The following is an 18,866-nucleotide window of genomic DNA, read 5'->3' on the forward strand; positions in this document are numbered from 1 at the left end:
AGGGAGGGCTGCTGTCCCCCTAGACCTGTCCTGTTTGGGATTTGGAACTCCCTAGAGGGACCACAGGTTCGGAGGGCAGAAGGTTGCTACAGACCAGCTGAGTCACTGCTGCCAACAGGGTTTCCAAGGCAACAGCCATCTCTGATTTCTGTCCCTCCATGGAAACATGGGCTGCGGGGAGCCTTGGCAACCAACCTTGGTACCCTGCTTCCAAGGGATGGTGCAGTGGCTGGGCACGTGGAGCCTGTCCCCAGTACTGCTGGACTCTAAAGGCGACACAGTTCCTGCATTACCCACAAGGTGGCTACTGGATGCTACACCCAGGATTCCCCAGGAGGGTCTCGCCTCTGCTCTATCCCCTTCTAATAGGGGGTCTGCATGTTGAAGGCCATCTCCCCTCTCTACCCAAGCAAAAAACCCTCTCAGGAGTTCTGATGGAACCCGCACAGGCAGGACAATGGAAAAATGAGCCGTGGTGAGAGGCTGGGGGTCCCCTGGGAGAGTATGAGGCAAATGACGGATCTCTCCCCAGAAAAATTTACCCAAGCACGTGATTTTGCATGAAATTTTAAGGGGGTTAAGCCGATTCACAAATACTCTGGTGTGGGCATTGGATGGCGTCAGAGGGCCTTAAATCACAGCTCTTCTACTTGGGCAAGGTACGTCTGCCTCTCTGAGCTGCATTTCTCTCATCTCTGAAATAGGGACAAGAGCATCTCCCTCCCCAGGCTGTTGCTCATGACACTGGTGAAACCAGGGCGGTCCGAGAGGGGGTGCCTGCTAGGGTGGGGTGGGGTGGGGAGCAGGTGAGAGGCAGTTATGTTTAATATAAGCAATAATATCAGTTATGTTTAGATCTGCAGTGACAGGAGGCGAGAGTGGACAGGAAGGGATTGGAAGGAAAAGTAAAAGCCATCAGCATAATAAAAAAAAGAACAACCAGTGTTGGCAAAGATGTGGAAAAATCAGAAGCGCTGGGGATGCAAAATATTCAGCCTCGGTGAAAAATCATCTGGCAGTTCCTTAGAAATTTAAAACATGGTGTTACCATGTGTGGTATTGTGATTCATGTAAGATATATTTGGTCTTTGTCCCCAGTCCTGGTACAGAACCCCTAAAATCCTTGGAATTTCTTAAGCCAAGACAGAGATAAAGGTGTCTTTTGTTATGTTAATGAGGCGACTTTTGCAAAACTACCTAGGGAACCTAAGGGAGGGGGCTACTTGACAGGGCCCCAACTATGTGATGGGAGGGTTAGAACTTTCAGTCCTAACTCTGACGTCCAGGGAGGGGAGAGGGGCTGGAGGTGGAATCAATCGCCAATGACCAGTGATTTGATCAATCATGCCTGCGTAATGAAGCCTCCAAAAAAACCCAAAAGGAGAGGCTTTGGAGAGCTTCCGGGTGGAAAGCACAGGGCAATTCTGGGAGAAAGGCACTCTGGACAGGGCATGAGGCTCAGGACCTTTCCCCATCCCTCTCCTACGGATCTCTTCCATCCGGCTATTCCTGAGTTATATCCTTTTATATAAACCAGTCATCTAGTGAGTACAGTGTTACCCCAATTCCTGTGCCCCCCCCCCCCAGCAGCAAATCAATAGAAGCCAGGGAGGGGGTCACGGGAGATCTGAAGCACAGAAGCTTGGCCTTTTGACTGGCGTCTGCAGTGGGGGGAAGAGACAATGTATAGGACTGAGCTCTCAACCTGTGGGGTCTGAGGCTTTTTTCCAGGTAGATGGTGTCAGAATCGAGCCAAATCGCAGGATGCTCAGCTGATATCAGAAAACGGCTCAGTGGTGTTGGGAAAAAAACCACACACACATCAGAACTGGTGTCAGAATTGGACCGCGTGACTCAGTAATTTCATCCCCAGGCACATACCCAAAAGAATTGAAAACGGGGACTGAAACAAATACTTGTACACGAACGCTCATCGCAGAATCATTCACAATAGCCAGAGCGTGGAAAGAGCCCAAGCGCCCGTTGGCAGATGAATGGATAAACGCACAGGGATAGAACCATGTGACGGAATATTACGCAGCCACAGAAAGGAATGAGGCGCTGAGAGATGCTACAATGTGGATGAACCTCAAAAAATTACGCTAAGTGAAAGAAGCCAGAGCCCAGACACCACATGTGATCCCATCTCTATAAATACCCAGAAGAGGTAAATTCACTGAAACAGAATGCACACGGCTGGTTGCCAGGTCTAAGAGGGGGCTGGGGAGTAACTGCTTGTGGATCTGATTCTATTCTGGGGTGTTGACAATGTTCGGGAACTACAGGGAGGTGGTCGCTACCCCGTATCAGGAAAATACGAAGCGAAACTAAATCGAACACTTTAAAATGGTTAATGCATTGTTACGTGAATTCTAAGTTAATAACAATTATTTTTAAAAAGAAAGGGGAAAAAAACCCCATCTGTCTCATTCCCCTGTGTCAGTTACATTGCTGTCCTGAGGTCAGCCCAGGCCCGGACACGTCATTAAGAGACGGCAAGGCTGATTCATGAAAAAAGCAGAGGATGAGACAACCTGGTATAAAATCAAACACTCCACCAGTGGTTCTCCACGTGGGGTCCCAGGACCAGCAGCACCAGCACCCCCCTGGGAACTTGTTAGGAATGCACGCTCTCAGGCCCTACTCCAGAGCTCCTGCATCAGAGTTCAGGATGTTCTGGCTGTTTTGACAAGTCTCCCAGGGGTCCTGATCCAATGTGAAATCCACTGCCTTCAATGGCTGACAAGCAGAGCCGCGGTGGTCAGGAAGAGGAGAGGGCGGTGCGGATGGAGGGGGCTGGGCAGGGAAGGGTGAAGGGATTCTGGAGAGAGGCCAGTGAGTCTGCAGTTCTAGGCGGAGAGCCTCTCTGGACATCAGCCACCAGTGTGCCCCCAGTGCAGCAGAGATGATACCTGCCCAGGGAAAGGCCCCTCTTGACCCCAGGATGGCTGCAACCCCACCCACCCCATGTTTAAGAGCTGCTGGTCACCCCTTACCCTTCCCGGTCGATGTGTGGCAGGGGCTGCTTGGGCGTGTGTCTCAGCTTCCGGTGGAACTGGGTGAAGTCCAGCTTTTCGGGCTGCAGGTCCCAGGTGGCACCACTAGAGGACGAGAAAAGGTGAGGAAGTGAGGTAAGGGGGCGACCGCCCCATTACTGATGGGGACCAGACAACTGGGCACAAGCCTGGCAGGGGGAGTCCTCACAAAGAGGTGGGCAGGACAGGGAGGGCATCCACCAGCCAAGGGCAGGGTCGACAGAGACCCCTCACTCAGAATGGAGCCCGTGGTGTCAGCTCTGCTCATAGACAACGGGGCAGGAGGCTGCTTGCGAAGCCCCCACCTCTCCTCAACCCCATGGCGCAATAATGCATTCCTATAAGACACAAGTGTCGGTCTGATGCCTACCCTACAGCAGTCCCCCTAAAACACTTCAGAGTTTGCTTTCACTCCTCCATTCGAGGAAGGCCGGAGAAAAAGGAGGCCAAAAACCTGAAGCTTCTGACAGCAGCTCAAAATGGCGGCAAGGCAGCTCTGAGGTAGATAAAGCAAGTCAGCACGGCAGGAGGCCGGGTGCTACCAGCCCCTGTCACAGGAGACCATGGTGCTTCCATTCTGGGCAAACCTGAGTCTGAGCCAGGGGTGTGCCTGGACCAGGCCCAGTGTGGGCCACCTCCAAGCCAGGGGCAGAGTGGAGCTAAAGGGCCACTGCCATCCATAGTCCAAAGCTATCACTCCCCAGAGGAGTGAACATATGGTAGGTACCTACTAGCAAAACTTTCAGGGGCACCATCCCCACATACTGAGGTAACCCTGGCCGATACCTGTTCTTCCAACCTGGTCCACTCGGAACCTTCTAAGATCTGAACCACTGACAACACTTTCTCTAGACCTCCCGGCAGCCATCGCCCCCAACACTTATGATCCTAGGTTGGGGGCAGTATTCGTAGCCATAGCCATCTGTCCCCGGCTCTAACATAGGCTGCCTGGTGTCTGCCCCGTGCCATTCTCCTTTGCCCTTCAACCACCAGTCCACCCTCTGCCTTTCTCCCTCTTCCCTGTGGCTGGACTGTTAGCATCTATCTTCTCTTTCCCCTCAACCCTCTCTCAGCCTCCTCTTCCTTCTCTTTCTCCCCTTCCCTTGGATGTTCTCCCCTCATTTTCCTTCCTTTGATCTCCTTCTCTCTCTCTCTCTGACCTCCTTCCTCAGCAATCTCATCCTTTCTGCTTCACCCCCTCTGTTTCTCTCCACTTCTTGATCAGTGAACACTCAACATTTACTTAACTTCCAAAGACCCTGCGGGGCTTCTATAAGGACAAGAAGCTGGGGTCCCAGCCAGAGGCATACGCCACAGACAAGAGGAAGAAGAGCTCACCTGAAGGAATCAAAGGTGTTGGCAGCCCAGATATCCGTGCCCAGCATGTCCAGAGAATTGTCTTTGCTGCCATTCTGGAAGAGAGGGGGGAGGAGAAGGGTGGCATTATTTCCTAGGTCAGGACACAGAACGAGTGGGCAAAGGCCCATTCCCAGAGAGGGCTGCAGAGGCCTTCCCTCTCCCCCCTCATTGGTCATTCTAGGCAGCCTGCAGGCTGGAGAGAGCCACTGGAGTGAGCATCCTGGCTGGTGCACCCAGTAAGAGTCACAAGGACCCCTGGCGTCCCCCCAGGCACAGGCCCTCCCTTCGATGACATCTGACAACTGTGTGGTCAGGTATAGACATTCCCTGGGTCTCTGCTGCCCCCAAACCATGGCTCTCTCCTCAAATCTGCCACACTTGCCAGCTCGACAGCAGTGGCTTCTTCCCGGTCACAGAAGCTGTGCAAAGCCAGACACGGTGGCAGGTCTGTGTTGAGGGGCTGACTTCCTCTAGAGTTAAGCCCCCACTTCCCAAGCCCCCATGGACCAAGGCTTCACCAGTCATTACATTCTCTAGGTCAACCCGCTCCACTCTTTGTCCTTTAATGTTCCCTACATGATCCATCCCATAGACAGAAAGCACTTTATTCCATCCAGTTTCTATAATTTGGCTTCTCTGCCCCTCGACTGACGATCTCCCCAAGTTCTCCGGCACCTTGCCTTCACTCCTGATGTCATCCATTCCTTGTTACCCCTACAGTCCACTTCCATCATCACACTCTTTAAAAGCAAGACTTCCACCTCCAGTACACCTGGGCGTGTGCAGGCTTCCTGACCCAGAAGTCACACCCACGTACAAACACAAGCGAACTGTGCACAGATGCTCACCAACAGTACGAAGCACAGGGGTGCGGGCAGCGCTACTCAAAATACATCCACAGCAGAGCCCACCGAAATGCTTACCAGCACGACCAGACACATACACGGTGGCATATTCACCTACTGGAATACTACACAGCAGGGAAAGGGAACAAATTACAACAACATACAACAGCATAAGTAAATCCCCCAACACACAAAGTAAAACAAAAGAACCCAGACAAAAAAGTACCAACTCTATGACTCAATTTATATAAAGTTCAAGAACAGGCAAACTAATCTGTGGAGAGGGAATTCAGATAGTACGTGGAAGGGGGCCCCACGGGGGTTCTGGGGGCTGGTAATGTTCTGTTTCTTCATCTGGGTGCTGGTTACATAAACATGTTCAGCTTGCGAAAACCCACAGAACTGTATGCACGTGATATGTGCACTATGGTCCATGTGCGTCAGGAACGCCCAGTTAGATTCCTGGTAGTAACCCCTGACTTTATGACTGATCTCTCCCCAGACCTGGATGTCTCAGGTCTACTAGCTCCTACACTGGACGATCTTCTTTGGAGACCTTTCCATGGCCAGACACTGAAGACACGGGAGTGGAGAAGTCACAGGCCCTGCCTACAAAGAATGGTATGTGATGACACACATGTAATAAATAATTACAAGACAGTGTGATATGTACCGATTCAAGGGGCCACAGTAGCACAGGCAACTTTCCTGGGGACTCCCCCTGAGCAGGGGATGCAAGTATTCATGGGGGTCAGGCAAGCAGAGGGAAAAGCAGGGACAGGGTCATCCTGGCAAAGGTGACGGCGTGTGGAACAACAGGGTGTTCTGGGTAATTTTAGGGCCTCTACGGAGCACAGCAGCCTGGAGAGTGTCTAGGGGCCCCAAGCGGGTGAGTTGGTGGTCTCTAAAAGGACCCACTCTGTCCTGGCCAGGACTTACTAGGGGCCCCACAAGAGCTCCTCAGTATTTGTTGGGGTTGCATTGTGGGCCCCCTCCAATTCGTAGGTTGAAGTTCTAACCGCCAGTACCTCAGAATGTGACTCTATTTGGGAATAGGATGGTTGCAGATGGAATTTGTTAAGATGAGATCATACGGGTGGGCCCTAATGCAATATGACTGGTCTCATTGTAAAAAGAGGAAATTTGGACACAGAGACAGACACGCACAGAGGAGGACGCCATGGGGAAATCGGAGTCACCCTGCCACAAGCCGAGGAAGCCCTAGGAGCTGGGAGAGAGGCCTGGACTGGATCCTTTCTTGGTGCCTTCACAGAGATCATGGCTCTGCCAACACCCTGATGTCAGATTTCTGGACTCCAGAATGGTGGGATGACAATACCTTTCACTAGGTTGACCCATATTGGGTTCAGAAATGTAAAATGAAGCAGCCCTAGCAAACTAATATGGCGGTCCACCATCCATCCCTCTACAAACTCCCTTTTCAGTCATGCCCCTTCCTCCCGCAGTCAGCAGTCGCCCTTGCCCCAACCCAGTGACCTTCTCCTGTCGTCACAGCCACACCAAGCACCTGAGGGCCAGGGTCTCCCAAATCCTACAAACACAGCAGCCTGGGCAGACAAGCCCAGACCCAGGCCGGCTCGGGCTGGTTTCTGACTCCCCACATCCAGCTCCCCAGGAGCCAGCCCGTGAAAAGTCCCACCTGCTATTGTCCCTGCTGGCCACTCCCCTGCAGACCACAGCCAGCATCATCCCAGAGCCGGGCAAACAAAGCCCCCGTGGACTGAACCCGAAGCAGGCTCAGTGACACCACCCCTGCCTCTCCCAGCAACTGGAGACACCCGCACCTTGACAGAGAGGGCCCACGATTTGGGGGTTTGGTTTTGTTTTTGGTTCCCCTCATTTTCTTCACGTTGGTCAGAGCTGGTGAGCACGCTGTCCTCCCCTCCTGCTTCGTACTCAGCATGCCCGACTAACCAGCCCCTCACGTGGAAACCAGCCCAGTTTCCAGGGAGAGCAAGCAGTTTGCAGGCGCATTTCAGCCTTTCAGCAATCGGAAGGAAAGGGAACACGCTGGCCGGTGGCAAGGTTGAGGCGCCCAGCCTCCCAGCAGAGGGGCCCAAGAGCTCAGCCCCTCACAGACACCAGCAGGAGACAGTGAGGGGGTGTGGGGAAAAGGGAGGGCAGTAAATGGGGGGGGATGCTAAGGGAACAAAGGGGAGTGGTGCATGACCTCAGACCTCACCAATAAAGTGGGGACCGGCCCCTCCCTGTGGCACCACCAGCCAGAAGCCCTAAGTTCTAAGTGGCAAAACTTCCTCCTTCCCCCGTGCCCTGAGAACTCTTTCTCCTCCCACCGTGCCACCATGCTCTCGTGACTCAACCACATTTACTCAGGGCCATAAGCCTCTCCATATGGTGCCAGACGGCGCCCTGTGCACCTGCATGCTTCCTACCCACACCTGTCCCGTCCCAGGTTCCCGTAACCCCTTTCATTGCTGACAGTGTCCTCCCAACCCCATCCTGCTTCTCTTCTGCCCCTCTCCTTCAAAGTCTGCCTCCTCCAGGAAGCTCATCTGACCTCCCAAACCACAGTCACCTTGCTCTGTCCTGAACTTACCAACCACGCAGGTGATGTGTGGCAGCATAGCCCACCCGTGGCAGTTCTCACTCCATCTGCTTCTAGCGATCCCTCTCCCACACTAGATCAGAGAGCCTGGCTGGCAGGCACCTCCCTGGTCCCCCAGGACTCTTTGCTCACTGCCTAAGAAGTGTCTGCTGAACTGATTTTCACTTCGATAAACTTCTACTGTCTTCCTCAAGCTTGTGTTTTCCTCTTGCCACAATGACCTTGCCTTGTGACCTTGGCGAAGTCTGGACTTGAGATTCTTTGTAGTTCAGTAGAGCGGTTTCTGAGAGTGAGATGCCGTGTGCTACAGATGGGTTTCTTCGGGGCGCACCGTGTTGCCAAGCTCTCTCCCACCAGCGGCAGACATCACCAATCAATTATGGCATGATTTACAGTCCTCCAATCAGCCGACTGCTAATGCTCCAGGTCACCCCCTCCCTCCCTTGTTGAGTTGCTTCACCCTCCACCCCATCCCAACTCCCGGTGCCTGGCTTGTGTCGAATGCAACTTTGAAAGTGCACAGGGCTAGAGAGACTCACAATCAACCCCCACAAGGAGACAGCCCCCAGGCCTCCTGAGATAGTAGCTGGCAGGCTCACAACACCCTGCCCACGCCTCAAACGTAATCATCCATGAGCATTTCACAATTTTCTTTCTTTTTCTTTTTTTTTAAGTAGGCTGCATGCCCAGCATGGGGCTTGAACTCATGACCCTGGAATGAAGAGTTGCCTGCTCCATCGACTGAGCCAGCCCCCATGGGTAGGAGATCATTTCAGATGCAAAGGTCAAAAAACAACAAGAATAAAATCAAATAAACAAATAAATTCTGCCTCTGAAGTACGTGTCTGAGACCTCACCCCAGAGTGAAGTTCGCTGTCCTTCACAGTGGCACACGAAGTCTCTTTCCCTGATCCCCGATGCTTTAAATACCCAACTGACTCTGGCACGTACGAATTCAGCTTAAGGGGACCATTGCTTGTCCTTGTTCCCTTATAAGAACGTTAAATCTTGGGGCGCCTGGGTGGCTCAGTCCGTTGAGCATCCAACTTGTGATTCTGACTCAGGTCATGATGTCAGTGTTGTGAGATCGAGCCCCAGGTCAGGCTCCATGCTCAGCAAGGAGTCTGCAGGAGATTCTCTCTCTCTCTCTCCCTCTGCCCTTCCCCCCGCCATTCTCTCTCTCTCAAATAAATAAATAAATCTAAAAAAAAAAAAAAAAAGCTAAATCTTCAGGTAAGTTTTTTCCCCAAATTGTTTTCCTGCAGTAAAACGCACGCAACATAAACTTTACCTCCTTCACCCTTTCCAAGGGTGCGGTTCAGCGGCATTAAGTACGATCACATGGTCGTGCAGCCCTCATGGCCATCCTTCTCCAGAACTCTTCGCACCCTGTAAAACTGGACCTCCAATCCCACTGGATGCTAGATCCCCATCTCCCCCCACCCCCGTCCCCACCTTCCTACTTTCTGTCTCCATGATTTGCATCAGTCTGATACCTCGCCCGAGTGGAATCATACAGGATTTGTCTTTTGCGATTAGCTGGCTTCACTTGGCATAACGTCCTCGAGGTCCAGCCACGAGCCCAAGTAGGTTGTACGCCCCTTGACTACAGCAGCTCCCTTCTCTTCTTGGGCCTCCACGGTGGCCAAGCGAGGCACACAGCAGCTTTGCCTCCAACGGCCTGCCAACCGAGGAAATGGATTCTACCCCTGCTTTCGAGTCTGAATGACTGAGTCACAGATTAGGATGTCGAGATCAATTTACCAGCCTAGGATTCAAGGCCACCGAGGAACGAAGCATGTGCGCAGGAGAGAGAATGACTACGATGAAGGGAAGGGAAGGTCACAGCCAGGAAAAGAATAATGTGGACGGACCCCCAGAGCTGTGCCACTCAGCAGCCCCGGAGGAGGTGATGACACTGGGCAAGAAGGAGGGCCCTCGGGCCACTGAGCTGGAGGTGCCAGGGGCTGCGGGCCAGCGGTCCGGCCGGTCTGTGCTGAATGGGACCCATTAACAGGTGAGAGGGCAAGTCTGGAGAAGCTCACAATGAAAGTGTGGGTCACAGGGGCTGACCTATTTATTGTCGCTCTATTGGACATAATAAGTGCAGCATATAACAAGAATCTGGACCTTTCCTCAGAGCTTGTTGCAATGGAATGTGACAGGCATATAATCACTGCATGCAACCGTTTCTCCACAGGGGCTGGAGAAATTGCCTGGCACTTGGAAGCAAAATCAATCTCCATCAAATCTCAGCCCAAAGAGGCAAGAAACTCACCTGCTGAGCCTTCCTTTGCTGTCCCTTGTCAATGCTGAGGTGCTGGCCCGGGTACTGCCCAGAGGGGCCAGGCCTCACTCGGCAGAGTGACTGAGTGCCACAGTGAAACCGGACCACCAGGAACCGAGAGCTTCACACACGCATCCCCAGCACCCCAGCCCTGCGCTGGCAGCATTCAGGCTGACGGTGAAGCCGCCTTGCCAAGGGGCTTCGGATCCTGTCTAAGCCCTCGAAGTGTCCGAATATTTTCCCTTTCTTGAGTTCTGGACACCAATCCTCAAACCTTGCAACCCCCAACATATACAGCACCTTCTCTACAAAGCCTCTTAGGGTCGCAGAGGGGTTCGTCCAGGAGCCCAAGCAGGCTGTAAGTTACAGAGGGGCAGGATCTTGCAGACAGACCCACGGACAGGCAGACGGCAATCTGATTTCTGGAACCTCACATCCGGAGCCAGACCCCCCTCACTCTCCAGACCACCCCCACCCGTTACACACCCTGAGGAGCCACGTGAGAGGCAAGGACAAGCAGAGAACAGAGCAGAGGGTGACCAGGGCCCGGCTTGCTCCCGGCACTCCCTGCGCTCTCAAGCCTCGGCTTCCCCGGCACACTAGTAACGCTTGGTGTTGGTGGGAAGGGCTCTGAGGCCACGCTACGCTGCCCAAGATACGGAATGATAGTCCTCTTTGAACCACTGTGCTCTTCCTGGATTCAGAGAAACAAAGGTCCTCCCTGCCCCCAGTCTCTGTTTCTGACAGGAACCAACTCAAGACCCCTCCTCTCTGCCCCCTGCAGTGTCCTCGAAGCTTGCGCCCCAGGAACCCACAGCACATCCAGCGCTTCCTGACTCTTCAACGGCAAAGCTTCCCAGGGGTGTTTTAGAAACACGAATCCAGGGGCTCTTGGATGTCAATATGCATCAGGGTCACGTGGGAGAGAGGAGCATTGCTAGGTTAAATTTAGTGCCGCTGGGGTGGTCCACATAACACTTGTAGAAACACTGGACGTTAGAAGGGTTTTGTGGGGGACAAAAAAAAAAGTTCAAAAAGGCTCCCTCGTCAAATGTTTGGGATACACTGGGTTAAAAGATTGTTAAATAAATTACTTTATTGCAAAACTTCTCAGTGCCTTTATTGGCCTTGGATGGATGTTGACTCTTCAGGTAGGTGGCAATACAGTACGCAGTATTTCCCAAACTCCTTTGGCCAGAAACCCACCCCATCCTTCCTCTTTATTCCACAGAGCATTTTGGGGGTGGGGCAGGACCAGGGTTCCACAGAACCTACTTTGGGAAACAGTCTTCTAACACTCTTCCACAATGATTCTGCATCCCCTCAATGAGGAGCCCTGGCTTCAGTTTTTTGTTGTATCCCTCTGCCCACTCACCCCCCATCCAAGCCGTGGGACCCAGCATCATTCATTAAATATTTTTTTAGGAAGGACTCGTGTGTCCGGGCACTGAGAGCCCCCTCCCAACAAAACTGCATTGGCTTCTTCAAGAACATTCTCCAGTTTGCCATTCTTGTGGCCACAGCTTTTCTCTGAGCCCCATCCGCTCCCCACCCCGGGGGTCAGCCGGGCCCTGCCTCCCAGGTTGCTGCAAGGCCGAGGTTCTGAGAAGCCTAATCAGAAGCAACCACTTTTTTCAGTGGATGGTTTTTAGCACATAAACGCTGCCGGATCCTTCACAACAACCCCTTTCCCTGGCAATTAGGGGGCCTCATGCCAGGGTGAACCGTGCTGCTCTCAGAACAGAGCACAAAGAGATAATGAGCACTTTAAACCATGTGGAAAAGAAAAGGAAACAGCTTGCCCATGGGCAGGGAGGCTGGAGCTGCCTCTGAGGGCCCCGCAGGTGCGCACAGCTATCCCCAGCTCGGGGGGCGGGGGGGGGGGACAGACTGCGGGCGATGACAACAGCAAAGGCACTGAGGCAGCGCTCGCCAACTGCCAGCCACCCTCTAAGCACTTAACACTGGTTACAACCTTAGGAAGCCCCATTTCACTGATGAGAAAACAGAGGCTCAGAGAATCTGCCTGTGTTCAGAGAGCTAGTTCCCAGGATGGGAATGTAGACAGTGTGGCCCAGAGTTTATGCTCTTAACCGTGGCTCTGTGCAGCTCCATTACCCCCAATCAATTGTGACCCCACTGCAGACGGCTGTAATGCAGTAAGTATCCATCCCCGACAGACAGCTGGGTTCTCCGCGTCCGTCTCTGCCCACGTCTGGGATGGTAGTGCTGGCGGAGGGAGTTAAACCGCCTGCAGTGAAGTGAAGGGGGAATCTGGGGGTGTGAGCTGGGCTGCATAAAGATGGTGGGGGGCGCGGGGCTGTGTGCCTGAGTGAATGAAACAAGGTGGGAGTGAATCACTGTACGCTAGAAAAACATGCTAAGTCAGGAGCGGTGGGAAAATAAACCCTCCTCTGTGCTGTCTTTTCTGTATTAGAACACAACCACAGAGTGGATTTTGCTCATGCACGTGCGCATGTGTGGGTATGTATGTGTCGACAATTCCAGGCTACAAGGGGTTAGAGACCAAGTAAAACTTGACAGAACAGGCCAGCCAGCAGCAGATGACTGCCCCCATTCCGGGGGCGGGTCACAGGTGAAGTTCCGGCTAGCGGAAGCTGGGGCATGTCGGTCTGGATGTCCCCAGTATGTCTGCTATTTGTCTGCTGTGCCAGGGGACACTGAGGCAGGGGTGGCCTCCCAGCCTTTGGTCCTGGTCCTGAGAGTCTAGTAGGGGAGCAGCTGTGTATACATGGCCCGGTGCTGGACACCAGAAAGAAAAGGGCAGAAAGAAAGGGCCTTTGCTCCTCACGGGGTTCACTATCCCAGTCCATCTCCCTTCTCAGTGTAGAACGTTCCTCCACAGGTTCTGTCCATCATGAGGGCCAACAGCAAGCCTGACCCTAACATGGGTTCTCTCACGTCAAGGACGCAGGTCCCTGGCGTAGGGCCATCCCTTTAGACACAGACGAAATTGCTCTCCTTCTTCTCCAAGGACTCCACCCCAACTCTCCTGCCTCAGTCCCGATCTATCACCCACAGAAGTGGACTTAGGACAGTGCTAGTCCTGAGGCCACCATCCGTGGTGGTCTCACCACTCAACCAGGAGTCACCGAAACAAAAAGAACAATGGAAGGTGGCACGTAGGCAAGCACCATATGACATGATGACTGCCACCTCCGCTGCTGGCTTTGGGGGAGACAGCAGAGAGGCTCCAAGACTCTAGGAAAACTTCCTGCGAGTAGCAACATGGTTTGGACTAAAAGTGGGGAAAGCAGGACTCCAGGGCTGCAAGCTGCATCCTGGAGGGCTCAAGAGAGTCACTCGGCTCCTCGGACCTGTGCTGCCCTCTCTGCACCATGAGCCTTTGGACTGGACCAGCAACTCCCCAGTTGGGGTGGGGAGAGCAGGTGGACCATAAGAGACACTGAGACCAAAGGCCCCTGAAGGCATCTCCTGGGCCCAAACAGGGGCTTCCTACAGGCTGGGTCTGAAACTCCTTTTAGGCTCCAATTAAACCAGAATTTGAGAAACAGTCCTGTCCTAGTAACTCCATATGTGTGTGCAAGTGCGTGTGTGTGTGCGTGTATGTGCGTGTGTGTTCAGCACCAAGGACAGCATCTCACATGCTAGTGGGAAAGACAATGATAGACCCCCACTAATATTTTAATGCCCCTACAGTAGAAGGAACTTTGAGGCAGGAGAATGGCAGAACAGAGACCAGCATAGAGGGCCTCCCGGGTGGCACCAGAGCTGAGTTCAAGAGCAGGAAAGGCCAGTCCTTTCATTCTGGAACTTTCTTGTCTATCCATTCATTCTGTCCCTTCCCTCTCTACTAGACCCCACTGTCTTTGAATTAAATCCCAAAGGGAGAGGTGGGAGATAATGACTGAAGCCTGTGACCAAGTATATTTTTCTGAATCCAATCCTTTCTGCCCACTCTCTTTAGCTAACTGTTTGTGCCTTCAGATTTAAATGGCCATATTATTTGAACCTGTCCTGGACTGGGCCACACCACAGGCCCCTTCTGGCTGGCTTCCTATTCAGCTTCTGCTGAAATAATGGGCCCATTCAATTGTTCCCTATCGTCTACGCTGCCCCATGCCCCTCTGCAGGGAAAGGATCCCATCCTCCAAGGCGCCTCACTAGGCCTTCTTGAAGCTCCCCAGACCCCAGCGATACTCCCTTCCTGCCAGCCCCAGACTCAGCACCACAGAAGGCCAAGGAGGAAAGGAACTGAGAGATCATCGGGCCCAAAGGTGCTCCAGAGCAGTGAGGTAGATGGAGTAAGAGAGACAGCAGGTGGGCTCCTTCTTCCTCTGCCTCACCAAGCGGTTTTGCCCCTTTTGTTTTCCTTTTGGGATTTTGCTGTAAGATTCTGATGAAACAAAAGGTTTCATTCTTTTAAATCTTAACTTTATCTTAGATAATTGTAGACTCACGTCTATTAAGAAATAACACAGAGATCCCCTGTGCCCTTTACTCAGTTTTCCCCATGGGAAGTATAAAGTATAGCTCAATAGTAAAGCCAGGATATTGACATTGATATGGTCAAGATACAGAACATTTCCATCAGCACAAGGCTCCCACCTGTTACCCTTTCGTACCAAACCCCTTCATTCTGCCCCTCCCTTCCCTAATCCTGCAACCGTTAACCTATTCCCCGTTTCTATCATCTTGTCATTTCAAGAATGTTCTATATATGGAATCAGAGTATGTAACTTTGGGGGACTGGCTTTTTTCACTCAGCAGAATTCCCTGGAGAGGCACCCAGGTTACTGCGTGAGTCACTAGCTGTTTCCTTTTTACTGCTGATTGCCACGGCTTGTTCTAAGTGCTCACCTGTTGAAGGACAGCTGGGTTGTTTCCAGTTTGGGGCTATTATGAATAAAGCTGCTATAAACATTTGAGTACAGGTTTTTGTGTGAACATAAGTTTTCATTTCTCTGGGATAAACACCCGGGAGTAAAACTCCTGGATCATATGGTATTTGCAGGTTTCGTTTTTTAAGAAACTGCCAAACTGTTTTCCAGAATGGCTGTACACTCCTACCAGCTATGTATGAGTGATCCAATTTCTCTGTATCTTCACCAGCATTCGGTGTTGTCACTATTTTTTTAAATTTAGCTATTTTCGCAGGTGTGAGATCTCTCATTGTGCCTTTAATTTGCATCTCCCTTACGGCTAATGATGCTGCACGTCGTTCTGCGTGCTTGTTTGCCATCTGTACGTCCTCTCTCTTCAGGGAAACGTGTCTCTTCATGTCTCTTGTCCATTTTCTAACTGCTGGGTTTGGGGAGTTCTTTATATATTCTGGATACTAGTCCTTTTGTCAGATACATGTTTTGCAAAATTTTCTCTCTCTCCATAATTTGTCTCTTCATCCTCTAAGCAGGGGGTTTTCCCAGAGCAAAGTTTTTAATTTTGATAAAGTCCAATATCTCATCTCAGTGTTGACATCTATTGATGGTCTTTTTTCTATTTAGTTTGAAATATTTCTGGTTCTTCGTATGACAAATGATTTTTTATTGCAACGATGGCACTTCCATGTTATGTTAGGAAACCCTGAATTGTATTTAAGTCTTCTGTTTTAACTGGCTTTTTGTGATAACACTCTGGCAGGGAAAGGCAAGGGGGCGGGGCACAGCCTCACTACTGCCAGTGGAGGTCCAGGGGTGCACTTATTACAGCTCCATGAAGGTGGGAGTTCTAGGACTCCATAGAGTCCCCAGTGACCCTGCTATGGGGGTGGCCTCATTCCCACTGGGCAATAGTGGAAGTCCCAACTTTCTATTGGAACTCTCTCTGACACAACCCAGCAGGGAGAGAAGAGGTGCCTTAATACTGCCGAGTGGGGTGGAAGTCCAGGTCCCCACATGGTCTCCAATAATACCATTGGAGCTGGCAGGGATGAGAGTCCCAGCTTCCTGCCTGGCCTTCTCTGACAGCACCCCAGTAGAGGTGGGAGGGCTCATTACAACCCTGTAAGAGTGGCAGTCTAGACTCCCACTGGGTCTTTGCTGGTGTGGGTGAGGGTGGGGACACACTTTGTTCTCTGCTATTTGGCTAGAGTAGAGCAGTTATTGTCTAAAACTTTTCTGTCTTGATAGATTGCCCTTTGCCTGGACCTTTGCTTAGAGAAATTAGACTTTTATTGGGACTTTAAAAATCTGCGTCCACTGCCATTTCCTGGTCACCTCCTTCTTTGGCCTGAAGTCTGGGACGTTAGAGGTAAAAAGGAAACCCAGGGAAGTCATGACTACGTCCTTGCTCAGGTTCCCCAAACCCTAGCTGGTCTGCCTTCTTATCTCTACCTTTCAGAATCTTATGTTTGTTTTATACAGATTATCCAGGATTTTAATTGTATTTAGCAGAAGGAATATAAAATAGAACATCTACTCCATCTTCCCTAAAGCAGAAAATAGGTCCGTATTTTTAACAAAATATTTTGATGTCTTAAGTCTAGATCATCTCGTTTTTCACAGGAAAACAGGCGACTGCAAGATGATATGTCTCACCCATGATCGAATAGTAAGTCAGAGGTACAGAGGCTAGAACTCATGTCTCCTTGCTCTCAGTCCAGTGCTGTTACCATGACAGCATGGTGTTTCCTCCCTCCTGCCTGTGCATCTGACCTCCTCTGCCAGCTGCAAGGTCCCCTGCAGACACCAGCCCCACTCCTGCCTGTACTCAGATGCTTCTCTGACTGTTGTTTTCCCAATAGAGAAGGTCTTATTTCTCTAAGCAGACTCCAGGTTCTCTGAGGACAGAGACCAGGCCACATGGCTCATACTACTTACAACAAGGGCTCAATGGATGGCTGCTGACTGTTTCCCTATAACTCAACCATTGATACTGTTTTAAATGTTATAGACTGGTTCCTCCAGGTGAGCTGGAGCCAGAAAACACCTCAAGGACAGGGAGAGGTTGTATCTTCTGGAAAACAGAGGCTCACATGCTGGGAGCACTAGAGTTTGCAGAATCAGATCATGCCAGCAGGACTGTGTTCAGTTTGCAGAGGCTTATTAGTCTGTAGGATGGGACAGGACCAAGAACTATCAGGTCATGTCCCAGACATCTCAGCACTGCAGTATAAGTGTCTGTCTTCTCCTCTCTAACCTCTATGTAAACTGAGACTATGCCCATCACCTTCACCATCCCGCTTCCTTTCCCCCTTCCTAGCAAGCTGCCCTCCATGATGACGTGCTGATTGGATCAATGCGCGAAAAAAATGATAAATAAATAGAGGAATGAACCAACTTAACCATGACAAAGGGAAACAGCTGTAGGAATGAGACTATTTAGCTTAAAACACAGACTTGCCATGCTGGGCTGCTGTGGGAAAGACTAAACAGCCGTGGACAAAGGAAGTAAAACTAAAACCATCAGCTGGAGCTATGAGAAGGTGGTTCGGGGCTAAATCAAAGAAAGACGTTCCAATCAATGGAGCTGCCTAACAATGTTCTAAAATGCCTTTTGAAGTAGTGAGCTCCCCATTACTGGAAATGTTCAGCAGCTCAACAGCCACATGAGGGGGTTCCTGCACTGCAGGGTCAGGGGTTGGATCAGGTGGCCTCTGATCATCCTGAGAGCCCATGATGTTTTAGGGTTCACAGGAGACCTGTTTAGCTCTGGATCTGATGTGGAAGAGGTCAGCCCCAGCTCCTGGTGAGCTTCTGCTAGAAGTGGTGCATGTGATAGTCATTCTAGCCAGTCACCAAATAGTTCTGGCTTCCTGAATTCCAGGCACATAGTAGGATTATACTTTTTAGGGTGCTTATGGTTAGGTGGGGGCATGTGAGCAGTTCTGGGCCATTAGCTAAGAGGGGAAGTGATGTGTATCATATCTGTGTTGGAGTGTTGACTTGCCAATGCAAGACCCTCCAGTGGTCCTTTACCCTCTATCATGGTGACTGGTGAGAATGGCAACTGCTCCATCAAGCTGGGTCCTGGATGGGTTGTTTAAGGTTACAAAGATTCAAGGCTGTTTGTTGCTGGAGCATGACCTAGGCTATCCTGACTAATACAAGGGGACAGACTTCACCTGGATGGACACCAGAGACAATAGAAGATATACAAGGTACACAAGCAGGGGTGGGGCTGGACAGTAGTTCCAGCATCTCAGTTGAGCACACTGACAACTGTGCGTCCACCACCCTCATTCCCACCACTCCTGTGACCCCCAACACAAACCACGCACTCCAGATGTACTCTCTCCTGCTGTCCTAACATCCCAATATTGCAGCACCCAACTTCAAGCCTTGCGAATACCATTTCTTCTCTCTTCACCCTCTTCTCTCTTCCATTCTGTCTGGTCAAGCATCCTAACCATTCCTGAGGGCGCAGATCAGGTCTCATGTCCTGCAGAGCATCTCTCTACCCACAGAGACCAACAGGACCACTCTTTGGAACGACTGTGGTCAGGGGGTGTCTTTGGGAGACTTAACTGGATGCCTTTAATCTCTTCCATATTACGTAGCCTCTATTTCACAAACAGGTAGTGAGCCCAAAGGCTCCAGCTCATCTGTGTTTGCCAAGCTCACAGCAGATACTCAATAAATACTGACTAAATACAGAGAAGTGCCCTGAACATGATATTTCTTAAATATCCACAGAGGCTGAGTAAAAATCCAGGTACTTCTACTAAGATATCATTTGTACTACTCAGTTTAACTGGCACTGAACCAAATACTCTAATTACTGGAGGGCAACGAAATGACTGGCAGAAAACTCCTTTTACCCTTTCCTGCAGG

At 51.2% G+C, this 18,866-nt stretch overlaps 1 protein-coding gene across 8 annotated transcripts in view; it reads right to left on the reverse strand.

Annotated features, from left to right (window-relative positions):
* CTIF (cap binding complex dependent translation initiation factor) overlaps positions 1-18,866 on the reverse strand; it is a 286,823-nt gene that overhangs the window by 174,062 nt on the left and 93,895 nt on the right. For 7 of the 8 annotated variants that reach the window (XM_045790034.2, XM_045790031.2, XM_087869837.1 and 4 more), the window contains 2 exons: positions 4,374-4,447; positions 2,997-3,101 (listed from right to left, as the gene is read on the reverse strand). In XM_045790034.2, the coding sequence (XP_045645990.1) occupies positions 2,997-3,101; positions 4,374-4,447 (179 nt within the window). Of the gene's footprint in view, positions 1-2,996; positions 3,102-4,373; positions 4,448-7,817; positions 8,250-18,866 lie in introns of those variants that run through there. The other variant, XM_045790035.2, reaches the window with a different exon arrangement.

The sequence above is a fragment of the Ursus americanus genome, chromosome 19, assembly GCF_024610735.1.
Source record: "Ursus americanus isolate L20-20 chromosome 19, mUrsAme1.1.p, whole genome shotgun sequence".
Lineage (NCBI taxonomy): Eukaryota > Metazoa > Chordata > Mammalia > Carnivora > Ursidae > Ursus > Ursus americanus.